The sequence below is a fragment of the Mustela nigripes genome, chromosome 6 (genome assembly GCF_022355385.1).
Source record: "Mustela nigripes isolate SB6536 chromosome 6, MUSNIG.SB6536, whole genome shotgun sequence".
NCBI classification, from domain to species: domain Eukaryota; kingdom Metazoa; phylum Chordata; class Mammalia; order Carnivora; family Mustelidae; genus Mustela; species Mustela nigripes.
Genome location: NC_081562.1, coordinates 85973674 through 85996049, shown reverse-complemented (window position 1 = coordinate 85996049; position 22376 = coordinate 85973674). Strand labels below are relative to the sequence as shown.

The 22376-nt window shown below is 40.5% G+C and overlaps 1 protein-coding gene across 7 annotated transcripts in view; it reads left to right on the top strand.

Moving 5' to 3' along the window:
- Nucleotides 1–19788, top strand: part of SLC11A2 (solute carrier family 11 member 2) — a 39090-nt gene extending 19302 nt beyond the window's left edge. For 5 of the 7 annotated variants that reach the window (XM_059403115.1, XM_059403117.1, XM_059403118.1 and 2 more), the window contains 14 exons: nt 202–327; nt 757–876; nt 2579–2685; nt 3218–3288; nt 3397–3464; nt 4868–5023; nt 5708–5866; nt 7267–7353; nt 8068–8187; nt 8348–8497; nt 9051–9124; nt 9708–9861; nt 11831–11884; nt 17997–19003. In XM_059403115.1, coding sequence (XP_059259098.1) covers nt 202–327; nt 757–876; nt 2579–2685; nt 3218–3288; nt 3397–3464; nt 4868–5023; nt 5708–5866; nt 7267–7353; nt 8068–8187; nt 8348–8497; nt 9051–9124; nt 9708–9861; nt 11831–11884; nt 17997–18074 — 1524 coding nt within the window. In that variant the 3' untranslated portion in view covers nt 18075–19003. Of the gene's footprint in view, nt 1–201; nt 328–756; nt 877–2578; nt 2686–3217; nt 3289–3396; nt 3465–4867; nt 5024–5707; nt 5867–7266; nt 7354–8067; nt 8188–8347; nt 8498–9050; nt 9125–9707; nt 9862–11830; nt 11885–17996; nt 19004–19281 lie in introns of those variants that run through there. The other 2 variants (XR_009404829.1, XM_059403119.1) reach the window with 2 other exon arrangements.
- Nucleotides 19789–22376: the final 2588 nt, after the last annotated feature.

Below are 22376 nucleotides of genomic sequence, written 5' to 3'. Positions count from 1 at the left end.
AAGGGCTCTTATTTGGACAGAGAAGTGGCCAGGTTATTGATAAGAAGTGGGTAAGATGAAGTTGAAGTTGGGCACACCCAATATGCAGAAGCTGATATTGTTGCTTTATATGTGAAAAACAAAACAAAACAAAACAAAACAGATAATTAGATCAGTATTTTGGAGGTAATAATTAGTTTGATCTCTTCCTCTCTTGTATAGTATTCTTGTTTTAGCTTTCGTAAGCTCTGGGCTTTCACGGGACCCGGCTTTCTTATGAGCATTGCCTACTTGGATCCAGGAAACATCGAATCTGATTTGCAGTCTGGAGCAGTGGCTGGATTTAAGGTGAACATCTAGTCCTCTCCCTGCCCCTGTTAAACACATGCAGTCCACCCTCACATTCTTTCCCCCTTCTCTGCCTGTTGGATATCATCAGCCTTGGCAGTTAGATGCAACTTCATTGGCAGGGACACTTGGGTGAAAAGTACCTTGCCATCTGGTTTTTAAAATTTATTTTATACACATAGTTAGCTTTAAATTTATTTTCTTTTATCCAGTCACATAGTTTGACTTGAACAAGGGAGAAATTAAGGCTCAGAAAGGTGTGAGATGACCTAGCAGGTTATGTGCAGAACCTGATACAGATCTCCAGGTCATTTGATTCTTGAGCTGGGCTCTTTCCTGAATGTATTTCTCATTCACATTGCCAAACAACGAAATGGAAATACTCCAGTTGTATAATGAGTGTTATGATGGGATTTTTTTCTTCTCTAGTTGCTCTGGGTTCTTCTGTTGGCCACCGTCGTAGGGCTGCTGCTCCAGCGCCTTGCAGCCAGGCTGGGCGTGGTCACGGGGTTGCATCTTGCTGAAGTGTGTCATCGTCAGTATCCTAAGGTGAGTCATGTAGTGTCCTGTTTGTCACTCATCTCAGAGAAACGTGTGTGTCTGACAGAATGTGCTGGCCTCATGGTATATACTGAAATAGTGGAGGACTTAGTGGTCAGGGGCCCTGCGGATCAGTTCCAGGGGAAATTCTGTAGCCTCTCTTGCTGTCAACTCATGGTTCTGTACTTCTTTAGAATTTAAATTGAGACTCATTTTTAGACAGAAAGCTTCCTTGGAAAAATTCAGTTAGAGTAAATATTTACCATTCATTCCGCCTTCTGATATCTAGCAGTGCCCAGCGCATGGAGGGGTGGGAGTGCTTTAAGCACTTTCATTCATACATCCATATTCCTAATACACGTTATTTTCTTTTTTGTTTGACTTTGTCATCAATTTGAAAAATAACGTATTCGGGGCGCCTGGTGGCTCAGTGGGTTACGCCGCTGCCTTCGGCTCAGGTCATGATCTCAGGGTCCTGGGATCGAGTCCCGCATCGGGCTCTCTGCTCAGCAGGGAGCCTGCTTCCTCCTCTCTCTCTCTGCCTGCCTCTCTGCCTACTTGTGGTCTCTCTCTGTCAAATAAATAAATAAAATCTTTAAAAAAAAAAAAAAAAAAGAAAAGTAACGTATTCTCTTTTACTATAAACTCTATGTGGCAGGATCTTTGGATTTGTGAAGAATTATTTTTCAATTGACCCTGACTCTGGAAGTTACACTGTCTTCCACAGCTCTTTTCTGGACATTTTGGGCCTTTTCTTATTGCTGCCTAAGGCAGGAATGGACCCTATGTCTGGAAGATAGTTTTAACCTAGCTTCATCTTTAGATAAGATAATGATCTGCCTCTGGTTTGTCCTAAATGTATAATCTCCTTTTCTGACTCCGAAAAGCTATCCTTATCTGCTTTATCCCCCCTTATATGCTTCTCAGAAAAAACCTTAGTAATTTATAATTTCTTGTAGTTTCTCTTCACGTATATTAACAGTTATTTTTTTGTGACCATTTTTTATGTAGTAGATACCTGAAGCTGTTGTGTTGGGTTTGGGTTTTTGTTTTTGTTTTGTGGTTTTATTTTTTGGTTTTCTCTTGGCCTCTGTGAGCCAGTATTAACTAAATTTGTCTTTCAGCTGGATCGTTTGACCAGATTAGGTTCCCGTTTTGTTATATGCCACTCTGTTTCAACCAGTTTGCTTGGAGTCCCTTTACATATTTGTCCTTTTTCATTTGCTTATATATTATCATTATATTAAGGTTGACCCCAGCATCTTCATTTTTATTTTATCTCTTCAGCCATGGTCAGGATAATTGTCTTCTGTGGTCATTTTCTCTTCTCTCCTGAACAATATTTTGACCAGATTAGCATCCTCATTTTCCCCTAAAACTTTTGGATTGTTTTTAGTCAGGAAATTAAGTGGAAATTAATGATCAGAAACCATTCCTCTATTGAATGGAAGGTAAGAGAAAAGATTAGGATCAGCTGCTGTCCTGACCTTGGCTCATAGGCATCACCACATAGAAGCACCCTTGCTTTCTCCAGCTTGGGGGTACAGTGCAGTGACAGGCCAGGTGGAGCCCAGTTCTGGTACTTCATCTCTAGACTGAAGCCTTATGGAGGACTGTTGATGGGTCAGTGCCAAATGTGAATTCCAAACTATAGGGAAAGTTCTTAAAAATGATTAATTAGAACTATGTCTTTCTGCTGTTTGGTATTTAGGTCCCACGAATTATCCTATGGCTGATGGTGGAGTTGGCTATCATTGGCTCAGATATGCAAGAAGTTATTGGCTCAGCCATTGCCATCAATCTCCTGTCTGTAGGAAGGTGAGAGGGTTTTCCTCCAGAAAGTAATATTTTGCTAGATTTCAAAGCAAATGTAAAAACAAAAACCAAATTAATTTTCAGTTTTCAAGATTCAATTCAAGTATTATTTTTTCTGTGGAACCTTTCTGGAGCCACCTTCTCTCCCAGCAGCTGTAGGCTCTGTATGTTTGTGTTCTCATGTTGGGTTATGCATCCCTCTGTTTATACAGTGTCTGACATGTGTGTTATAATTATGTATTTGTATATCAGTTTGTCCCACTAGACAGTGAGCTCCTTGAGGGGTAAGACCCATACTTTTTAGCTTTGCATCCTAACTGTCACTTAGTAGACAATGTTTGAATGAATGTAGTTTGTTCATTTGGTGCTGTGATCCTAAACTACCCAAGGCCTGACCTCCTGCCACTGTCCCCTCTCCCACGAGTCCTTACTTCTCCAAGTGTTGTGTATCTGGAGAGCTGTTGGAAAGAAAGTGGTTTTCAACCACTAATCTCCATTTCTTCCCATTAATCTCCATTTCTTGTCTCTGACCTAGGGTTCCTCTATGGGGTGGAGTTCTCATCACCATTGCAGATACCTTTGTATTTCTCTTTTTGGACAAATATGGTAAGGAGACTGGGAATGGAGGGGTCAGTGAAAGGAGCAACTTCCCTTCATCTGGCTGGTGGAGAAGCCTGCCTTCTGTGAGCTCACTGTTGCATTTTTCCCCTTTAGGCTTACGGAAGCTAGAAGCATTTTTTGGCTTTCTTATCACCATTATGGCCCTCACATTTGGATATGAGGCAAGTGTTGCAGGCTATTCATTACTTTTATAACCAAAAGAGACGGGGTTGTTTTGCCTTTTCTTTTAAGCCTGTATAATGCTAGGATGGTTTAATTTTATCACATGTGTTAACAAAAAGCCAGTTCAGCCTAGGCCAATTTTGAAGAGATATGATCTGTAGAGACTAGTCTCTGGGAAAGCCTGCTGGTCTCCTAGGTCAAAAATGACCAGATTTTGTAGGACTTCTAGACTAGACTCCCTGGTTCCAAGTTGGCTAGCCCCATTACAGAGCAGCCTTAGAGAGAGTTAGGGAGGGAGTTGCAGCATTATTCCTGGCTGTTAACTTGGAAGAGTTCTGGTTTTGCTTATCCTGGCTTATACCACCTGCAGCTTGAACTTTCTCTGTATTCCAAGTTAATGAACTATAAAGGATATAGTGGATGTTTCTTGGTTTGTTCCCCAACCCAGATACTCCTAAGAATCAGTACCATTATAGGCAATAATGGTAGCTTTCTTTATTTTTTAAGATTTTATTTATTTATTTGACAGCACAAGCAGGGGGAGCGGGAGAGAGAGATGCAGGCTCCCCGCTGAGCAGGGAGCCCCATGTGGGGCAAAATCCCAGGAGCCTGGGATCATGACCTGAACTGAAGGCCACTCAGGTGCCCTGATAGTAGTTTTCTATGTCCAATTGTTATAAACTCATTTTTTCTCATTGGCCTGGTTGAACTTCTAAAAGTACATCTAATCTGGGATGCCTGGGTGGCTGGTTCAGTTGGTTAAGCGTCTTGACTTGATTTTTTGGGTCGGATCATGATCTCAGGGATCGGATTCTCTCTTCCACTGCCCCTCTCCCTGTTCACACTCTCTATTTCTAAAAGAAATAAAATCATTTTTAAAAAGCACATCTAATCTGTGAGTAGATTATGTAATAGATTAGTCTAAGGCTTCCAAGAGAAAGGCTAAACCAGGAAAAAGTATGTATGAGAAATATTTATGAATGTGTCTCAGCATACATTAGTGGCAAACATATTTTTAGATAAACATAGGTGAATAGAGGAATAAGTATGGATAATCAAGAATTGACTATATTCTTGGGTCTGCCTCATAGGAGCCGTTGTGAAAATAATGTCAGTGAGGCCCTTAGCAGCCATCTAATTCTTTAGAATATTAATGACATTCTCTACACATCTACTTTGTATATCTAAAATATGATGTGAAATACTTGGATATCCCAGGCCTGAATTCTCGGACCTCTGGAAGCAAGTTCCTCATGCTGCTTTGTTTTCTGATGGTTCTATATTCCTCATTATTCTAGGTGGTTGTTGAAGAAAGTGTTGTAAGGAGCAATGGATGCTGAGTGTTTCCTAGTACTGTGTTCCTCCCCTGGTCTCATATTCTAATAGTTATGTTGGTATGTAGTATGTTACAGTGAAACCCAGCCAGAGCCAGGTACTCAAAGGCATGTTCCTGCCATCCTGTTCAGGCTGCCACACCCCACAGATCGAGCAGGCTGTGGGCATCGTGGGAGCTGTCATCATGCCACACAATATGTACCTGCATTCTGCCTTAGTCAAGGTATGTCCCTTATATCTGTGTTGTCCGATAGTTTATGCTTCCTTTAGTTGCAGGGAACACACACTTAGTTGAAAAGCATTAGAGCCCTAAAGGAGAGAAAGGTTTTTCCATGTTTGGATGTTTATAAACTTTGCACACTCAGACTCTGTTTTTGTCACAAAGGTGACCAGAAATAAGTGACCCCACAGAGAAACTGGGACTAAAATTCTTCATAAAAGGTCGAAAAGTGCACCAAATCTCTTGTGTTTAAATCCCAAAAGATTAAAAAAAAATCCCAAGAGCCTCAGTGACCTTGAGGAGATCAGGAGTAAAGAGCCCAAACCAAGATTTTATCAGTCATCTTATACAATAGTTTGCTGGGAGATCTCAGAGACCTTTATAATGAAGGTTGTTAGGACTGAAAATCAGGTGGTTTTTTTATGTCAGTGGTTCTTCTAGCCACAGTAACTGCGAGCTCAGTAGCACATAGTCATCATTTCCTGTTTGAGGAACGTGCAGTGTTGTCAGAGGGTCATGAGGTCCTTAATCACTGAGCCAGGATGTAAGTAAGTTTTCTCACATTTCTTGTGAGAAAATGTCAGTTGTTTGCCCTCTAAATCTTTCAGCTAACTCCAAACTTATGAAATAGTACAAGGAAACTTGTTCTAACTAATCAAAAAATGACTTTGACGTTTATGTCTCTAGTCCAGACAGGTAAACCGAGCCAATAAGCAGGAAGTTCGAGAAGCTAATAAGTACTTTTTCATCGAATCCTGCATTGCTCTCTTTGTTTCCTTCATCATCAACGTCTTTGTCGTCTCAGTCTTTGCTGAAGCATTTTTTGAAAAAACCAACGACCAGGTGGTGAGTAAGCCAGGGTCATGAGTGGTAGTGAATGTGAGGGTAGTGAAGGCCGGAAAACAGGAAGAGTGACAGGGACTTGGAGCTCAGGGGAAACAGATCTCCAGGTTTGGGGCTGCCCCCTCATCATGGCACTATTCAGGGTCCAGAGTCTGGGGATAGGCCAGGCCTGGACCCATGTTTCCAAGCTATTGGCTCAGAAGGGAGTTTGCCTCAGAATAAAGATTGCCTCACGCTGTTGTGTTCGTGCCTTCATGTCTGTTTGGCTCTTTGTCATCATCCCCTTTTGTTTCCTGTTTATCAACTGCCAGCCTGCTTGCCAGTCCGGTATTTGGAGGTGAGGACCGGTAGGGAGGAGTCAACAAACAGAACGCAAAACTGACTAAGATACTCTCTTTTGTATTTTTTTTTTAAGATTTATTTATTTATTTATTTGACAGACAGAGATTACAAATAGGCAGAGAGGCAGGCAGAGAGAGAGGAGGAAGCAGGCTCCCTGCTGAGCAGAAAGCCTGATGCGGGGCTCGATCCCAGGACCCTGGAATCATGACCTGAACTGAATGCACTGAGCCACCTAGACACCCCTCTTTTGTATTTTGAATACTCTATTGTCTTAATTCCTGATGGCCTATCTATAGGATCTCTGACTTCTGGCTCTGCTATGACTAAGGAGTCCACTCATATTTCTTAAGGGCCCTCTCCTCCTGTCATCACTTAAAGCGAGCCAGCATTCATGTATTACTGTGCACACCTTTTTTTTTTTTTAAAGATTTTATTTATTTGGCAGAGACACAGTGAGAGAGGAAACACACGCAGAGGAAGTGGGAGAGGGAGAAGCAGGCTTCTCACCAAGCATAGAGACTGATGAGGGGCTCGATCCCAGGACCCTGGGATCATGACCTGAACTGAAGACAGACACTTAACAACTGAGCCACCGAGGCACCCCACCATGCACACTCTTAACTCAGTATATTTTTTTTCCCAAAGATTTAATTTATTTGTTTGACAGACAGAGATCAGAAGTAGGCAGAGAGGCAGGCATAGAGAGAGGAGGAAGCAGGCTCCCTGCTGAGCAGAGAGCCCAATGTGGGACTTGATCCCAGAATCCTGGGACCATGACCTGAGGCCAAGGCAGAGGCTTTAACCCACTGAGCCACCCAGGCGCCCCAACAGTAAATATTTTTGATAGCATGAGGGTGTAGAAGGATTATGGAAGAAGACCGTAAATGCCATTACTGCCAGTCCCTGCTCTCATTACAACCTGTATCCAGTGTCTTAACTTCCAGCCTATGTCTCCTAGGTGACTTGCATGTGACCTGTAGTTTGTGATCTGTAGGAATGCCCTTCTGGTCTGGTCCTTGCCTCAAAAATAAAAGTTGCTCCTGAACTGCTTTGTGTTCCAGATTGCAGTCTGTAGAAATAACAGCAGTCCCCATACTCACCTTTTTCCTGATGATAACTCAACACTGGCAGTGGACATCTACAAAGGGGTAAGCCTTTTCAGATTTGTAATCACTGCTCCTGAATCAGTATTTTTGGCATAGTATCTGATAATTTTCTGTGGGTTCACTTTGGAGCTGAAACAATCTTCTCTGGAGTGTCATTTACTTCAGAGGTCTAGGTGCCAGGCAAGCATTTTTGGATTATGTGGGAGGGAATAGAGGATCAGCTAAAAGATGAACTGTAGAGTTATGGTGGTAGTATACTGTTTTATAGGATGTTAACTGTGGGGAGACTAAAGAAAGTGCTCCTGGTAAAGTATTCTTTATTGGAACCTCTCAGTCCCTTTTAATGCTGGTTACATTATGAACCTCCCAAGAGTAGGATGCATAATTTATGTAGTATTTCCCAAATGTATTTGACCTTTATCTTCACTCCTGTTACTATCTTCCAGAATAGTGTGTTAAGTAATATAATTGGGGAATTGTTGTGTAGACTTTCTTTCTTTTTCTTTTTTAATTTTAAACATATTTAGGATGTAAGTTGAGGATGAAGGCTTTAGGAACTCGGAGAAAAGACTTAAGCAGAGGAATGAAGGAGTATCCAGCAAAATTTAGGTCGAAGGCCCCTAAAATGAGGTCAGGTCCTGAGTCTGGCTTCTGCGGAGTAGGGCCCAGCACAGCACTTGCTACAGAGCAATTTTGTTTTGGTCGTTGTCTAAGCAGATCATTGACAAAAACATCTTTCTCCCTTGCCTCCCCCAGGGTGTTGTACTGGGATGTTACTTTGGACCAGCTGCACTCTACATCTGGGCTGTTGGGATCCTGGCTGCAGGACAGAGCTCCACCATGACAGGAACTTACTCTGGCCAGTTTGTCATGGAGGTATGTGCTGTTTTGACTGGTATAGAGTAGAGGAAGAAAACATTGATTGCCCTTTTGTGACATCTTCTTAATCCCATGTTTCTAGGGTCTTCCTGAACCTCCCAAACCTTTTTCTGTTTCCTGTTCTAGACATTTATCCTGCTTCTGGGTTTTCTTCCAGGGATTCTTGAACCTAAAATGGTCACGCTTTGCCCGAGTGATTCTGACCCGCTCTATTGCCATCATCCCCACTCTGCTTGTTGCCATCTTCCAGGATGTAGAGCATCTAACAGGGATGAATGACTTCCTGAATGTTCTGCAGAGCTTACAGGTAAGGAGGGAGCTGGGGGAAGCCCCATCCCATTTAATCAGGCAGTGTTATATATTGCTGTTAGGTACCAAGCCTGTAGTGCTGGGTCCTGGGAAAAATTCAGAGGAAGAAAGAGGCACAGTCTCGGTAAATGTATGGAATCCCTGGTATCTGAAAAGCTTTTAGAAATGTTTTGGTTTGTAAAAGCCTATTGAATGGGAATTATCTGCTATAATTATATATGGAGTATAAAATTACTGTTTTTTAATCCAAGCAAACATTAAATAACATAGGACATGGCTAGGTCCTATTGAGGTTAAAAAAGCAAGACAGATAGGAATGTTTATAAAGACACTGGATCAGAATCGGTGTCCATTGACAGAATAAAGACATCGGATCAGACGACTCCATAGGTTTTAACATAATGCATGAGCATCTTGGGATAATAGGAATAATTTCTCATGAGGTAGATGAGACAGGTTATTATGTATTTCCGATGTGCTAACAGTGCTACTCTTGGGATAATACCAGGATCTCCAGTAGCCCCATCTGATCTCCATTCTTTCTCTTCCAGCTTCCCTTTGCTCTGATACCCATCCTCACATTTACGAGCTTGCGGCCAGTAATGAATGACTTTACCAATGGAATGTGAGTGTACTTCTCAGTTCCCCAAAAATATGTGGGGAAGCATATCTTCATTGAATAGACCAGTGAGAAAATGAGTCAGGTGGGGGAACCACATGTTTTGAGAGGTGAATGCTAGAGCTGCCCCTTAGTTTTTGGCTCAGAGAACAGAGACTATGAATGTAGTAAAGAAGGCAAGCACATTTTTCATTTCTAGCATGAGAAAGTTCCACTCTTAGGGCTTTAATTCTTTAGCTTTGGTCACTGAAGTGTAAAGCACCTTAATTCCATGTTAAATGAGAAAAGCATAAATGAATACCTTTTATGTACTTCTTGAAAGGGTATGGGGTATTTGAAATTATTTGTTGCTTTCTAGGTACTTGAGACTTGTTGCATTTTTAGGGACTTAAATATTAAGGATTACTTGATAGTATTTTCCCCCCCTCTTTCTCCCTATTGATGTTTTACTTGGGACATGATAAGAATAATTTTCAGTGCATTTTGAGATGCCTCTTAACTCCTGTCCTGTCTACTCCACAGGACAGTGTCCTTTTCTGCTTGTGAATGGGTTAGACTATTCCCCCAGTGACTGATGATTCTTTTACAGAGGCTGGAGGATTGCAGGCGGGATATTGGTCCTTATTGTCTGTTCCATCAACATGTACTTCGTCCTGGTTTATGTCCAGGAACTAGGGCATGTGGCACTGTATGTGGTAGCTGCTGTGGTCAGTGTGGCTTATCTGAGCTTTGTGTTTTACCTGGTAAGTCTTTTCAGAAGGGGGCAGGGGTGTAGGTATCAGACATGGTAGAGATGGGGCTTATGAACACCAAAATGAAAGGATCCAAAAGAGCAAAATAGCAATTTTTTTTCTTTTTTTTTTTAAAAGCACATAGCAAAAAAATAAAAAAAAATAAAAGTCCTATCTCCAGGTTAATGAGACTGTTTATGTGAAATTGTTAAGTCACCTGTGGTTCAAAATATTTTTAACCATAAAATTTATTTTGGCTCTTAAGAGCTGTCGTGTTACTTCTGTCTGGTTTCCATTCTTAGTAATTCCTGATAAGAGGGGCACCTGGGTGGCTCAGTTGGTTAGGCATCTGCCTTCAGCTCAGGTCATGATTTCAGGGTTCTGGGATCAAGCCTCATTTCAGCCTCCTTGCTCGGCCGGGAGTCTGCGTCTACTTCTCCCTCTGCCTGCTCATGCTTGTGCTCTCTTTCAAATAAATAAATTAATAGCTTTTTAAAAATTCCTGATAAGAGAGTATCGTGTTTTTGAAGAATTAAAAGAATAGTATATAGAAAGTAGAGAGTGGCACAAGATTTTAATAGCTGTCTACAAAAGAAAGAATAGTGATATTTTCTCATTGAATTACTCTAGAGTTATTTAAAAATGTTGGTTATAAAAGCATCACTATACAGAAAATGCAGAATAATGTATTCCAAGATGATCATTTTTTTCCCCCCTAAAAATCAGGGGTAAATTATGTTAAAAGTGGTGATAGTAGTTGTGTTAGGATGTTTCCTTGATGGATATATTCTTTTGTCTTATTTTCTAAATCTTCTGTAACATTACTTATATTAATGGAAAATAGTTGTAGCAACAAAGACAACAAACCCACCTCCCTGTTCTCTACAGGTTTCTCTGAAAAATGCATATGTGGAGGTTTAGGGACAGCAGAATTTGTACCATATATGCTTCAGAGAATGGTTAAGGATGGAGGCTGGAGACCTGCTGATCTTTTTAACACTTACCTAGTCCCCATGCTAATATCTGACACAGGTTAAGTACTCAATTGAGAAAATAACTTTAGTGACTATTGAAAAATTAAGCCCTGGATTGATTTATTTTTTCTTCTTTCCTCCCTAGTAAACCTTGAGCACCCTAGGATTATGCTGAACCTATATTCTAGGGATTTACTCCAAGAAAACCCAAGTAACTGAACATGTCCTTGACAGGAATTATTTTTAAAATTCACTGTAGAAGTTAAGGGAATCCTTCCTTCCTGCAGATTAGCTCTGAAGAGACTGAGTTGTCCTCAGGTAGCCTGAGACTGTTGAGGTTGTTGAAGACCCATTTTTAGGCTGGGGACTGATTCTAGGGTTGGTTATTGCTATTAAGCTCCCAAACACATACTTGAGCAGTTTGGGGTGCTGTCCCAGTTGTATTGGTCTGTCAATCATTACCTCCAGCTGCATCATGAGGAATGGGGTAGGACTGAAGAAACATGGTCTTCAGGGAACTCCCAGTTGGACAAAAGAAACAACAAACCAAGCAGTAGGAACAGGGAACTCGATATTGAAAATAGTAATAGTATGAAGAAACTTTGTTGAGAAAAGCAGATTCCAGGATGTTTTAATGGGGGTGTGGGGTTGGGAGAATGACTTGTGCAAACTGGGTGGTAGGACATGAGCAGAGTTGGATGTTCAAGGAAGAGAGCAGGGGGACGCCTGGGTGGCTTAGTTGGTTAAGTGTCTACCTTTGGCTCGGGTCCTGATCCCGGGGTCCTGGGTTAGAGTCCTGCATCAGGCTCCTTGCTCAGCAGGGACCCTGCTTCTGCCTGCTACTCCCCCTTTTTGTGCTTTCTCCCTCCCTCTCTCTCTGACAAATAAATCTTTAAAAAAAAAGAGGAGAGCAGGTTTGCATCTTGAGCAGTAAAGTGTGAGCAGTCATGATGGGAAGAGGGATCTGCAGAGAGGTTGGCGAATGATAACCATACTTTATCTTTCAGGGTTGGCAATGTTTGATTGCATTGGGCATGTCCTTCCTGGACTGTGGGCGCACGGTAAGCATCTCCAAAGTCCTGCTGACCGGAGAAGCCACTGGCAGCTATGCTAAGTAGACACTGGATCAGTCTGTCTGTCTTCCACGGGTAGCCATCAGAGCCAGTGTGTTTCTATGGTTTACTGTGTGAACATAGCCAAAAGTATGTGCTGTTGCACAGAGTGCATTTAAGACTCAGCTCTTTGTTGGGAAAGACTTTGTTTCAGTATATGTTTGAAAAGATGGAAATTTTTTTTTTCTTCCTGACCTTCTAACCTGGGAACTGCATTAGATAGGATCTTTGAAAAACTGACATGTGCTGCTATCATTCCAACACTAACTCTTACGTAGCTGCCCAAGAGCCAGCTTGTTTTATCCTTTTGAGAGATAATCCTATATGCATTATTCTTAACCAGGCTCTGTATTAAAAAAAAATATTTGAGAAATGTATTAAAGTTTTCATAAGACAAATTACAGAATGGGTATGCAGGTTTTGTTCATAAAAAGATAAAAGGCTGAGAAATACTTTTCTTATGCATACCCTGTCAGTTATTTTAATTATAAAAAAAATAAAATCTCAACTAAACTGGTTTCATCCATATTAAATATAAAATTATGAAAAATCTACCTCCTTCGGGTTCAGGATTCTTTTAACTTATTTTCATTTTAAATTTCCTGGTGGAAGTTAAGAGGGATGAGAAAGGATAAAGATGGTGATAAACAAACAGCAAAGCTGGCATGTGGGTGTTGGTTATTAATCACCTTGGAAAGTCACTGAGCAGATTTTCTTCAGAGATTGAAAGCTTATCAGGATTTTCTTTCCAGTCCCGATTTTCTTAACTTTCGTGTTAATACAGAGCTTTCCTGATGATATTTACTCTTGAGTATATAGATTTACAAAGCCTTCACCTTCCTCATTCAGGAGGTTGGTTTTAGAAAAAAGATGGTAGCATTTATGAACTGACATTCTCATGAGATTTTGGAATGAGAAAAGACTTTAAAGGAAAGAAGAGTCATCTGTTTTATTCCTAAAAGACACCTCCTACCAGAATTGTCATGGTTTTCCGAAGCATGCCCAAGACAACCTGCAAGGCAATCTCGGGAGCTATGGACCTAACTGTTGGAAAGCTCTGTGTCTCTCAGCAAGTCAGTAGGAATCACTGTGATTGAAAGTTCTCTCTCAGCAAGGTTGCACTGGGCTACCTCTCTTCAGCCATTCCCTCAGAGGGAAAAACTTTGAGACCAGATGGTGGAGCTCTGGAGTCAGAGGACATGGGTCCCTTCAGCATGAAGCTGCTTCTCTTCAGCCACTGCTGACATTTTTACATATGGAGCCTGAGATTATGTGATTATATCAAAGCAAATCACATTTGTCTGGTGGAGATAAATAATCAAGTCTGCTCTAGCCATTGACTTGATGAGAACAGTAATGGGAATGGCATTGAATGGCAATGACTTCTCATTTTTGGAGCTTTCCTTCTAGATTCCTGGTTGATTGACCTTCTCTATTCACCTGAGCCCCTAAACGCATTATTGCTGATACCAGGCCAAGAGTATAGACTGGATGGACTTTTATAAGGCATTAAGGGTAAACCACTGTGTATCACTGACCATACCTTACTTTAGGCCCTCAAGCACAGGATCATGAAAGAGAAATTTCCCTCACTGTTCCTCCTCACATCTGCCCCTGTCCCTGTCCCAAACTGGTCATAAGGGCACTCTGTGAAGATACTGGGGGCTGACATCTTAATCTCTCATCTGGCTGGGCTAGGTAGAGGCAAAATTGACAAAAAAAATTCTTTGTAAAGACAGTATAATAACACACACTACCTTTGCCCTGAATCTGGGTGGGTCCAGTCACTCTCAGAGTCATAAGACTTAGAAGTTCAGGTAAAGCTGCTTGTTTTCTTTAAAAAGTTTTGTTTATGACTTGAGATGATGGAAAATTTCTTCCCAGTTAAATGGCATTTTATAGTACTATGTGTGTAGTGTTTGACAGTGTTAAAAATACTCAATACTGTATTTCATTTGATCCTGTCAGAAAGAAAGTGTACTTCAGCCAGTACTCTGGGTGCAATAAACAATGCTGTGAAGTCTCCCGGCGCCAGTATGCGCGCTGTCTGTGTCGGATGTTAAGTGGTCCTTGTTTTCCACAAGTGTGACATGAAGTCATTGTGCTGTCACAGCACACTGGGAGTTAATGGATGGGGAAGAGCTGGAGTTTGGCTCCTGTAAGGTCCTGCTAGTAGTATAAGTGGTTACAACTGAGCTGTTAGTGCCCATTTAACTATGTAAACTTGGTTTGTAATTAAAAGATTTTTTTCCTTTTCCTGTTTGGTTTCCTGGGTATTTTTTTAACCTTAAAAATACTTCTGGGGATGCCTGGGTGGCCCAGTCAGTTAAGTATCTGCCTTTGGCTCAGGTCATGACCCCAGGGTCCTGGGACCAAAGCTCAGCATCGGGCTCCTGGCTCAGCAGGGAGCCTGCCTCTCCCTCTGCCTGTCGCTCCCCCTGCTTGCCCTTGCACACTCTCTCTTTCTCTGCCAAATAAATAATAAAAATTAAATCTTAAAAAAAAAAAAGAAAAGGGACGCCTTGGTGGCTCAGTTAGTTAAGCGGCTGCCTTCGGCTCAGGTCATGATCTCAGGGTCCTGGGATTGAGTCCCACATCGGGCTCCTTTCTCAGCAGGGAGCCTGCTTCTCCCTCTGCCTCTGCCTGCCTCTCTGTCTGCCTGTGCTCACTCTCTCTGACAAATAAATAAATAAAATCTTTAAAAAAAAAGAAAAGAAAAGAAAATACTTCCGAGATACTGCAACATCAGCCGCCACCTAGATGACATTTTAAGCCCACATTGTTAGTGATTTTCTCTTCTAAAGGGATGGAGGTGCAAATAGTTTTAGTCCTGAGAAGACTTTCAGGACCCCAGACACCAAACAGTCATACCAGTTTACCCACTTAGTCACATAGTTTTGCTGCTTCTAAAGGTCACATCGTTGCAATACTTAAAGTCCAAAAAAATTGTTATTCTGCATTTCTTTGCCCTGAGTTGAACATTTTTCTATCTGTAGTCTTGTTTCGCCATTGAAGTAAGCTTTTATGTTCCGTATGTATGATGCCAATAAAAAGTATGAGTATTTGAAAAGAGAAACCAAAATTGTTTAGCTTAAAAACTGAGAGCATTTTGGCGGAACTGATATAAATGGAAAAACTGGCACCATTTAATAAAACAAAGACAAAGCTCAGGCATAGTAAACTGCAGTTCCTGTCACCATATAAACAACAGGAAAATCTAAGTCAGCACTTCATTTATCCCAAGGTTGGCACAGAACTGCATTTTCCCTTTCTCTGTTGTAAGCTTTTCCTGTGTGTCTTACAGGAGACAGATACTGAAACACGATAGAAGTAATCTGGGAATTTTGTTTTCCATGTTGTCCTGCCTCATTTAGCTCTCCCTTCTTAACCTGGGTTTAAATTCAGAACTAAACTAGGAGGCAACAATTTGAAGATCTGATTTGAGACATTTCTTTTAGCTCCGCCCTCTGGAATGCTATCTGCTCCTTTATTGGACAGGACCAGTGCATCTAAATGTATCTGCTTCTCTTGGCATCTTAGCTTTTATGAATGTTAAAAACCACTACCATGTGCTAGTCCTGGTCTGAGCACTCTTATGACCTCGTTTAATTGTTAACAACAAGAGGATCCGCCTCTTTATTGATAAGGCAACTGAAAGGCCAAAAAGTAACTTCCCCACATCACATCGCTGGTGAATAGGCAATGGGCATTTCGACTTGAATAGCTTAACTCCAGAGCCCACACTGTCATTCCCAAACCATGCTATATAATACATAGTACACATTTTGTGCAGGGTTAAGACACCAAGCTGGGTGTTTGGCAGGACCAGGAACATATCAAAGCATTTGTGTGATACTCTAATTAGTGATAGAATATGTTTCAGCTCACCATTTGCCAGCTGGTAGACTAATTTTGTTTGACCTTTGCTATATTTGAAACAACTTCGAATGCTTTTTGGTAAGCACAGAAAATAGGCCATGGCCCTCTGTGATTCTACCTCAGTAGTAGCTAAGAACTATTAAGCTTACTCATTTGCACTACCTCTCTGCCCCTGACAGTATTTAGCCTACTCCTGGGTCATTTGGCCCCATTTCTCAGTGTCTCAGAGCAATATGACAAACTTCTCCGATGAGGAGGTTTTGTCTAGTAAGTCATCTGAGTGACTCTGGGGATCACAGGACTAATAATGCCACTCTTGCCTACTACATAATGAGGAAGCCCACCACCTCAGCTCTTGTGAAAAGGCTGCAGTGAGTTTATAGTGTATATGACAATCGCTCTTGGTTACCAACCTGAGATGTAAGACCCTGAAATGAATAAGGAGGCTTGTCTGAAGAGTTGTCTCTCTGCCCCGAGGCCACTCTTAGTCACTGTTCTTAGAACAGTTTTATCTTGGGCTTCATCTGGGGTCATCTTCACACATCCATTACAAGCCTATGAGGTATACGGGACAATTTGTAATACATTAAAAAATTACATTTGTTGAAGACTAACGGCGTATTAATGTACTTGGTATTCTCAAATGTAGCATTTATTCCTATTTTTACAAATAAGTAGGATAAGGCTCCAGAAGTGTACATGAACTTGCTCAAGGTCTGCTCCTCTCAAGTAGCAGAATTGGCGTTTGAACCCAACTCTGGTGACTTTTCCACTATACTATAATAGGGATGTTTTCCTTCTATGGATTTATAGTCTACATTCTGCATTAATATACAGGCTGTTGATGCCAAGGGGTGATAACTTTCCTAAAACCCTAAGTAATAACAGTAAGGCTAAAATGAGATTCAGTGATTGTCTCAGTGTATGTAGAGGAGAGAAAAGGAGTAAGCAATAACTTCACAGATCTCAAACAATAGGGATTCAGAAAATAAAGGGGGATGTTGCCTGGGTGTCTCAGTTAAGCATCCTACTCTTGATCTCAGCTCAGCTCTTGATCTCAAGGTCAAGAGTTCAAGCCCAGTACAGGGCTCCACACTGGGTGTGGGGCCTACTTCAAAACAAAATAAACCATAGGGATTCAGGTTTCCAGGAAGGCGGTCTGGCCATATTTTAAAAGCAGTCCAAGTAATTTCAGTTCAGCCTGACAAACATTTGAGACCCATAGGTCATTTCCCTCTCTCAGCACTTTTTTTTTTTTTTTAAATGAAAGGCTGTTCTCTGCTCAGGTGCCAAAAGATCATGAGGCCAGCCTGGATAATATGGCTCAGGATTTAGACTGAGCTCAGGGTTTAGAATTAGTGTTTAATTCTAATAATTTAGAATTCATATTTCATTCTAATATTTGATTTTCATTATTTAGAATTTATTTGATTTCTAAAACAGTACCAGAATACAAAAGCACTTGGTGTGTTGGCTCTGAATGTCCTTATCAGAAGTAGCCATCCTGGGTTGTCTGGTTGGCTCAGTCAGTTAAGCAGCTCAGGTCATGATCCTGGGGTCTTGGGATCCAGCCACAGAGTCAGAGTTGGAGTCTGGCAGGGAGCCTGCTTCTCCCTCTCCCTCCACCCCTCCCCCTGCTTGTGCTCTCTCTTTCTGTCAAATAAATAAAATCTTAAAAAAAAAAAATCCAGCAGCAGCCAAGTGTGTCAGAAGAATAGTCAAAGTGCAAATTTTGCTGAGGGCATTTGGCACTACCTCAATTCTTAACTATTTCAGTACCTAGCTATTTTATGTGCCATAAACCATTCATGTATCTATCTGCAAGCCATTTCTTTTCTGAAATAAAAACCAATATAGTAGTACTGGAAAAAAGCATCTTTTGATGTGCTGATTATAGGTCCTCATGCACCAGTTACAATATTTAAATATTTGCAAATCACGGGCGCCTACGTGGCTCAGCAGTCCATTGAGTGTCTGCCTCGGGCTTTGCCAAGCTGGCTGTGGTCCTCCTGGAATAGAACACCCGCCCCCTCCCTGCTCAGCGGGGGTCCTGCTTCTCCCTCTGTCTGCCACTCTCTCCTGCTTGTGCTCTTTCTCTCTGTCGAATAAATAAAATCTTTCTACATAAATAAATAAATACTGGCAAATGAGTCTAACTCTTTTCCGTTTTTTTTGTCCTCAGTACCATCTGGGATTGACGGCTCAGCCTGAACTCTACCTTCTGAATACAGTGGATGCCGACTCACTTGTGTCTAGATGACTGACAGCCCGCGAGACTGTATAAGAACTACTTTGTCTTAATCCTTTTGTGCCAGGTGTCCTGTTAACATATCTCTGTTAGTTCAGAGGTGAGTTTTGTTCAGATGTTTTGAACAAAAGGTAAAGATTTCCTCATGGGAAAGGACATTAAAAGCTGACAGCTGTTAAGTGTAGGACAGAGACCCACCCGCCTCCCCTGTCCTACAATAGCCAGAGCTCAATGATTGGCCTCTTGTGGCCACACACCCTATGGGCTTGTGTCTTGACTTCTGGCATTTAAAAATATATATGTGTATATATTTATGTAAACCTGAACATATCAGTTTGGGTAGAGTTTTAAGGTTATATAAAATTGATAGGTCTTATTTTTTTCAAAGACAGTATTCAGATAAATCAGATATTTGTTTTATCTGGGTCACAGGTGAGAAAGGAGAGGGAGTAATGCTCTTTTTTGGAATGACCTGGTCAAATTAACTTACCTTTTAAAGTGATACTTGACTATGGCCGGTTAAATTACATGTCAGTTTTAATCGACCAGACCCTTAGCGACTACTTCATACCAGCACATCATTTCTAAGGAAAACATTTCTTCTTTTCAGCATTCATATTTGGTCCTGGTTATTGATGTGCTTCTTAATTATAATTCTCTCTGTTGCTTTTCTTGAAATCTTACTGGAGGAATGATGATATTTTCCAAAGAGCTTAATACCTTGTAATAAGATTCAGAAACCATGCTATAACCAATGATCAGTTTTCCATGTGACATTGTAACTCAGCCCATTTTACCATTCAGGTTTTTAGGTATAAAAAGAAGAAACTTCTAACATTTACTTTTATAAAGATGTTGATGGACCTATTTGTTTTCTTTCTAATGTTTAGAGTCCTACCATGTGTTTTCTTCCCATTTTCCCATAAAAACGCCAAACACCATTTCTGGGTCCAAAGTCTGTTTCCAGGAATGGCTAATATTTCTAATGTTGAATTTCCCTGAATGCTAAGCATTTTATTGTGAGATATTTATACCAAGTAATAAGAGATTAGAACTAGACTAGGACCAGTTCTCATGTCATAAACTGCCTGTCTACATGTGGGTTATAGATTCTTTTTGACCGCTTTTCTTAACTAGGACTTTTTTCCTTAAGATTTTTATAATAAAAAAGTTAATACTTAAAAATTGAAAGATTTTGCATAATTATCTGATTGAAAAGGAGATTTTCAACACTGGGTCATATTCCTGCATGGAACTGCAGTTGGCTGGAATGAATGGCAGCTGTCCATCTCCATGGACTATACTGCGGGACAGCACACACACTCCTTCACTTCCTTCTAGCCACAGAGGCATTGTGTTTGCAAATACTGCAGCTTTTATATGACTTTGAGCATTATCTTCCTATTTCAGCTTCAAAAGGTAAATATCTCATTTGTCTTATTTTAAAAGTTAGTGCTTTTCAGTACGTTGTTTTTTGTTAAATCCAGACATTCCTTATCTTCATTTATAAAGACCTGGCCCTCCAAGTGGAAAGTTTTCTATGATGATACTTTAAAATTCTTGGGGCCCCTGTGTGGCTCAGTCGGTTAAGCCTCTGCCTTTGGCTCAGGTCATGATCCTGGGGTCCTGGGACCGAGCCCTGCATCGGGCTCCCTGCTCTGTGGGAAGCCTGCTTCTCCCTCTCCCACACTGCCTGCTTGTGTTCCCTCTCTCGCTGTCTCTCTGTGTCAAGTAAAGAAATAAAATCTTTAAATAAATAAATAAATAAATAAATAAAATTCTCTCGTTTCTCTATCAGGGGCCCTTGAAACTTCTGGTAAGAGTAGTGTCCTTATGCTGTAGGTTAGCATCCTTCCAATCTTAAAATGAAACTGAATTAGCATCAATTAACAGCTTTCACTTGAAGAAGAGATTTTTAAAATGAGTTTCAGTATTTTAGATTCTTTATACACAGATAAGAACTCTAGATGGACCAATTTAGATTTTCCTCCCTTCCTGGGCAATTCAGTTTCATTACTAGTGAGTGTTAGGAGGAAAAAGAAAAGGTTTTAAAACTCCTGTTTTGCCACTCCTAAAAGGATGAGGTGCTCAATTAAACAGAGACGAAGCACTTGGGGGATTCTTTAACTCATCTCCCTCCTTTAGCTATATGTTACTAGGAAGAGACTCAAGTGTACAAAAGTTTAAAAGTATACCGATCAGGTCATATAACTCCTATAATAAAAAAATTTGATAATCTGAGTTATGCTAAAACCAGTAGAAGAGACTGATTTCTAAAGAGGGAGTCTGGGGTGGGACGCCTGGGTGGCTCAGTTGGTTGGACGACTGCCTTCGGCTCAGGTCATGATCCCGGAGTCCTGGGATCGAGTCCCGCATCGGGCTCCCAGCTGCATGGGGAGTCTGCTTCTCCCTCTGACCTTCTCCTCGCTCATGCTCTCTCTCACTGTCTCTCTCTCTCTCAAATAAATAAATAAAATATTTAAAAAAAAAAAAAAAAAGAGGGAGTCTGGGGTATACTTCTTTTCTAAGTGAGGAACATTTAATAATTCTCTAATTTATGATTTACAAATCTGGATTTTTCTTTTCCTTTTTTTTTTTTTTTAAGATTTTATTTATTTATTTGACAGAGAGAGAGGGAGAGAGAGAGAGAGTGCAAGCAGAGGGAGTGGGAGAGGGAGAAGCAGGCTCCCCACTGAACAGGGAGTCTGATGCAGCACTTGACCCCAGGACCCTGGGATCATGACCTGAGCTGAAGGCAGATGCTTAACCAAGTGAGCCACCCAGGTGCCCGTAGATGATTTTCCATTTTAATTTAAACACAATTTGTGAGTTCTCATGCATAGCTACTCTTAGTAAATAAATACCTTGCATTTCTTTTTTCAAGCAATAAATATATCACTGAAGTTCTCTCAGAGTAAAATTAATAAATTCTGGAACCTACTGGGTTTTATGAGAAAAGCCCATTTCTAATTAAACACTTAAGTCTATTTTTATTTTTTAAAGATTTATTTATTTATTTGAGAGAAGAGAGAGTATAGTGAGGGGAAGGGGTAGAGGAAGAAGCAGAGTCCCTGCTGAGCAAGGAGCCTAATGTGGGACTCCATCCCAGGACCCTGGACCAACTAAGCCACTGAGGCACCCCCTTAAGTCTATTTTTAATGTAGAGTCTATATTTAGAGAGTAGAATCTTTTCAGTAGCCTGATTAGAAATTTCTTTTCATTGTGTAATCATCTTGAAGGATGATGTTTCTATGCCAGCTGTTCTCAATTTCCCTAACCTCCATGGAACATAGTAGATCTAGCTCTGGACTATTTAGTGGAATAAAGTAATTGGATTCTTCCTTGCCTATTTTCCAAAGAGGACAGTGTTGACCAAAACAGGTACTAGAAGAGCCTCCTGATAGGTAGATGACAATTTTAAAAATTACTACCTGTGCCAATGGAGAGTAGTGTATATAATACACAGAACAATAGGTTAGTATCTGGAATGCAGACGTATTTTCAGATATTCTTACATCTTTTCCTTTCCCAAATACTAGACTTCACCTTGCTGTCAGATTAACCGTCCACTACAGGAGACATCAAGGAAAAGGAAATCACCATCACAGATCATTTTATAGTACGTTCTTGATTTTATTTCAGTGAATACATTTTCATTTTGGTTTTTTTTTTTTTTCAGGCTTGGAGTTTTAGGGAAGTAGATCTGAGTCACAACAGTTGGGACTTCAACAAAGTCTCGTTAATTTTTTTAGAAGCGTGGGCAGTTATGAGGAGTTTGAGGTCACAGATAGTTAACATTTAATGTCTGCTTTGGTTTCTGTGTCTTCTAGTGTCAGACCAGATTAGCAATAGCATTAGACTAACTCCTTTCACCCCCATAATTGCCATCTGGGGGAAAGGGATTTTTTTTTTTTTTTTTTTTTAGCAATTTACCTTTGTGCTCCTATAAAATGTTTCAAGAAGTATAAAAATGAATACATAAATATATTTAAATGTTAAACATTTATGTTTGTGGCAAAATAGTCATGTTTTTAGATTAGAGTAAGGTACACAGTGGTAAACCAAATTTAAATAACAACATGACCATTCTTCTCTTATAACTGTTTGCTGTTCTTGAAAAGAATTTATGAAAGCTCTAATTACTTTGCCCTACACAGAGAGAATAAAGTGATGAATAGAGTATTACATTTAATATGGATATAGATAATTTTTCTGTAGCCACTATTATAAATTCTAATTTTCATATTGGTTTGGCATAATATAGATTATTTTCTGCCACTAACTAGAAAGTAAAAATTCTAAAAGTCAGAAAAT